This window comes from Rhinopithecus bieti, unplaced genomic scaffold, assembly GCF_001698545.2.
Source record: "Rhinopithecus bieti isolate Rb0 unplaced genomic scaffold, ASM169854v2 scaffold_6907, whole genome shotgun sequence".
Taxonomy (NCBI): Eukaryota; Metazoa; Chordata; class Mammalia; order Primates; family Cercopithecidae; genus Rhinopithecus; species Rhinopithecus bieti.
In genome coordinates this window covers 4,457,920-4,461,297 of record NW_016805647.1, presented here as the reverse complement: position 1 = coordinate 4,461,297, position 3,378 = coordinate 4,457,920, and the positions used below count along the sequence as shown (strand labels likewise).

At 56.7% G+C, this 3,378-nt stretch overlaps 1 protein-coding gene across 2 annotated transcripts in view; it reads left to right on the top strand.

The window, feature by feature from the left end:
* The first annotated feature begins 1,570 nt into the window (after positions 1 to 1,570).
* Positions 1,571 to 3,378, top strand: part of MFSD2A (MFSD2 lysolipid transporter A, lysophospholipid) — a 14,778-nt gene continuing 12,970 nt past the window's right edge. The window contains exon 1 of one of the 2 annotated variants that reach the window (XM_017873342.1): positions 1,571 to 1,841. In XM_017873342.1, coding sequence (XP_017728831.1) covers positions 1,755 to 1,841 — 87 coding nt within the window. In that variant the 5' untranslated portion in view covers positions 1,571 to 1,754. Of the gene's footprint in view, positions 1,848 to 3,378 lie in introns of both variants that reach the window. The other variant, XM_017873341.1, reaches the window with a different exon arrangement.

Here is a 3,378-nt window from a genome sequence, read left to right as displayed (position 1 = left end):
ACTTAGGGCTTTTCCTGATGGGCTTCTGTGTGCTTGTACCTTAGCAGGGGAAGACTGAACATTCATTCACTGAACACAATAAGTCAGGCCCTAAGCTAGTTAGTGGGGATGTAGAAGTGAAAAAGATGTGGTTACTACCTGAGGAGCTCATTGTCTACCAGGGGGATACAGATTACTTGTGATATGATGTGATTCTGTGGGAGAGAAGATCTGGGGGCTGGAAGAGATCGTAGAGTACACCTTAGCTAACCAAGCTTGGAGAGGGGAAAAGAGACAGAACAGTGTCACACAGCTTGGAGTCATGGGGTCAGCCATTCCCTTTCCACTGCCTTACTTTGGCTCTCTTCTGCTCAGCAATGGCCAAGAGCTGTGTGCCCAGATGGGATCTGCTGGTGTATGAGGGAGCACGGTGTGACCATCCTGGGGCAGATATACCTTATCTCTCCTCTCTGCAATCGGAGATTTAAAGAAAATAAAAAAGAGGCTGACATTAAGGAGCACAGGAACCAAGTGGGTGGCCTTTGAGAGTTCCAGCAGCCCCTTCACTAATCAGAGAACTGGAAAGACTGGGGTGACATTGACATAAGGGACTCAGAGCTGGAATTAAAGACTGTTCTTTTCTGGCATCTGTGCCTGCCTTCTGTTCCAAACTAATGCCCTCCGATCTTCTTTTGAGGACCACATTTCTGGGCATTGTCTTTTTCAAAACTTTCCCTGTTTCAACCCTCAGGGCCTCTGGAGCCTTGTAGGGCTTCTTGGTGGGGAGACACATACACCCCGTTCAGCCTTCTGTAATTTATGCTAAGAGGGATAGAGCAGGGCTGTTGAGAGCAACTGCTTTGGAATCGGACAAAACCTTTCAGGCCTGGCTCTGCCACATAACAGTTGTTTCACTTCTCCATGTTTCCCTTTCCTGTGCTGTAAAATGGGGATAATAATAGTACCACCCTCACTTGGTGGTTTTTGAGGGCCGAAAGAGATCATATTAAGCATAGAGGAAGCTATCCATAAAAGGCCACTGTTGTCATAGTGTACTAGTGGGTGTAGCCCGGGCTTAGCTCCCTGCCGGCAGGGGGGCAGCCTCTGGATTGCCTCATCTTTCTCCCTATTGCCCGGATGCCAAGGGCAGGACGGGGGGAATGGTGTGTCTTCGGGGATGAGAGAGAGGCATCGGGAGGCAAGTGTTAGCGTACATCCTCTAGGCTTGAAGGAGAAGGAGACATTCCCTGACTCCAGGTTTTAAAGTGGGCTTCAGAGCCCCTACCTTTCCTGGCGGTCAGAAGTCATGTGTGGTAGGCCCGACTCGGGAAGAGTTGGACTTTGGGGACCTCGGGCAGATCACTTTCAGCCTGGGGCCTCGGTTTCCTCACGCGTGTCTGGGAGGTCTCGCGGCCTGCTTCTCGGATTGCTAGGAGCCAGCGCAGGCAGATGCCGGTTCCGGGGCTTGGAGAACGTGGCTCGGTGGCACAGAGCGGCCGGCCGAGGCGGGGAGGGCGGGGGGGGAGGCGGGCGACGGGATTGGCTGGAGGCGGGGCAGCGGGGCTCGGGGATTGGCCGCACCCGAGAGGACTGGGCAGAACTATAAGAGGCGCGGAGGGGGTGTGCAGCAGAGTGCGTGCCTCGCCTGCCAGCCGGCTTGGCTAGCGCGCGGCGACCGTGGCTAAGGCTGCTACGACGCGAGCGTGGGAGGAGAGGCGGCCTGCGGGTCAGAGGAGCATCCCGTCGACCCGGCCAGGCGGCGTGGCCCGCAGGTCATGGCCAAAGGAGAAGGCGCCGAGAGCGGCTCCGCGGCAGGGCTGCTGCCCACCAGCATCCTCCAAGCCACTGAACGCCCGGCCCAGGTGAAGGTGAGGGCCCGGCACCCCGCGTGGAGGGCGAGGGGAGGGAGTAGGCGGAAATAGGGGATCGGGAGCGTCGGGGGGGTCAGCCTGGTCAGGGGACCCTTGGGATAGCCGGGGACAGGAAGCCTACGGGCCAGAGAGGACCTGGGGGTGCCAGGGGCAGGGGGTGACGGAGAAAAGCTGTGGGCGCCGTCGCCCCCCTTTGCTCACCCGCACTCCGCGCTCTGCGGAGAGGCTCTGCCGGCAGCCCCATGTGATTCCGGCTCTGCCTAGCGGGTTTCCATTCTTCCGTGCTGAGCGGCTGGGGCTTGCCACCCCATACGCCAGAAATGACTCCAGAAATCTGGGAAACTCCGCTTGCTTCCCCATCTCTCTCATCCCCTACCTTCCACCTCACCCACGTACGCTTGCGCCTCTACTCTGCGGTTAGGGCCGCTCAAGTTCATTCATAAGAACAAGGGCTCTGCTCTTAAAGGAGCCGCGTCCCTCAAGCATTTGTCTGAATGTGGATGTTCGCGCGGGAACGGTGCTTTGCTCATCAAGACCATCGACCCCATCCCCAGGCCTGGGGACTTATTTGAAGGACCAAATAAAATGAGGCGGCCCCCTAGAAAGGGATCTCAGGCAATAGATACATTTGTGGGTGGTGACTGCCTTTTCCTTTTAATTTTATTAACTGATCCTTGGAAGGAGCTGGGTGAGCAATTATGCTGTTCCTATGTATGAGTAATATCTACTTTCCCTGGGCAACCCAACCTCCCTAGTGCCCCACCCGGAGAGGGCTCAGGCCTGGAGGCCTTTCCTCGCTCTCCAAGGTCCTCTAGGAGCTCGGGGATGGAGGGCGATGCGTCGGGAAGCTGGAGAGCAGGAGGGTTCCTGGGTCTGCCTGAAGCTCTGGTTGCCTATAGTGGTCAGGGATGCTCTGGGATAGGTGGAACGGCTGTGCCTGCAGCTAGCTGGGCCGGGCCCCCACAGCTCTCTAGAGCACTCACCAGGAGTAGGCAGGTGGATCCTGTCTCTGAGGCAGGGCGGGAGCCTGGGCTGGGCTCAGCCAGCTCTTGGCAGCAAGCGGATTTTCAGGTTGTGGCAGCTGGTGCCAGGTGGGGACAGGTCCGCTGCTGGAGCATGCTTCCCCTGAAACTTGGAAAGGAGCAGTGGCTGAGGCCTTGGGAGGAGTTCTTTAGGGATGGTGGGCTGATAAGTTTCCTTAGAATCTCCAGGAGGGAAGTGGCTTAGGGGCAACTTTCACACAAGTATGGATTCCCCTTTTCCAGGTTCCTAAGAATGGAGAACACCTTTCTCTTGCAGAAAGTGGGATCTCGGAGATCGAGACCATCCTGGCTAACACGGTGAAACCTCGTCTCTACAAAAAATACAAAAAATTAGCCAGGCGTGGTGGCAGGCACCTGTAGTTCTAGTTACTCAGGAGGCTGAGGCAGGAGAATGGTGTGAACCCGGGAGGTGGAGCTTGCAGTGAGTCGAGATCACACCACTGCACTCCAGCCTGCACGACAGAGCAAGACTGCGTCTCAAAAAA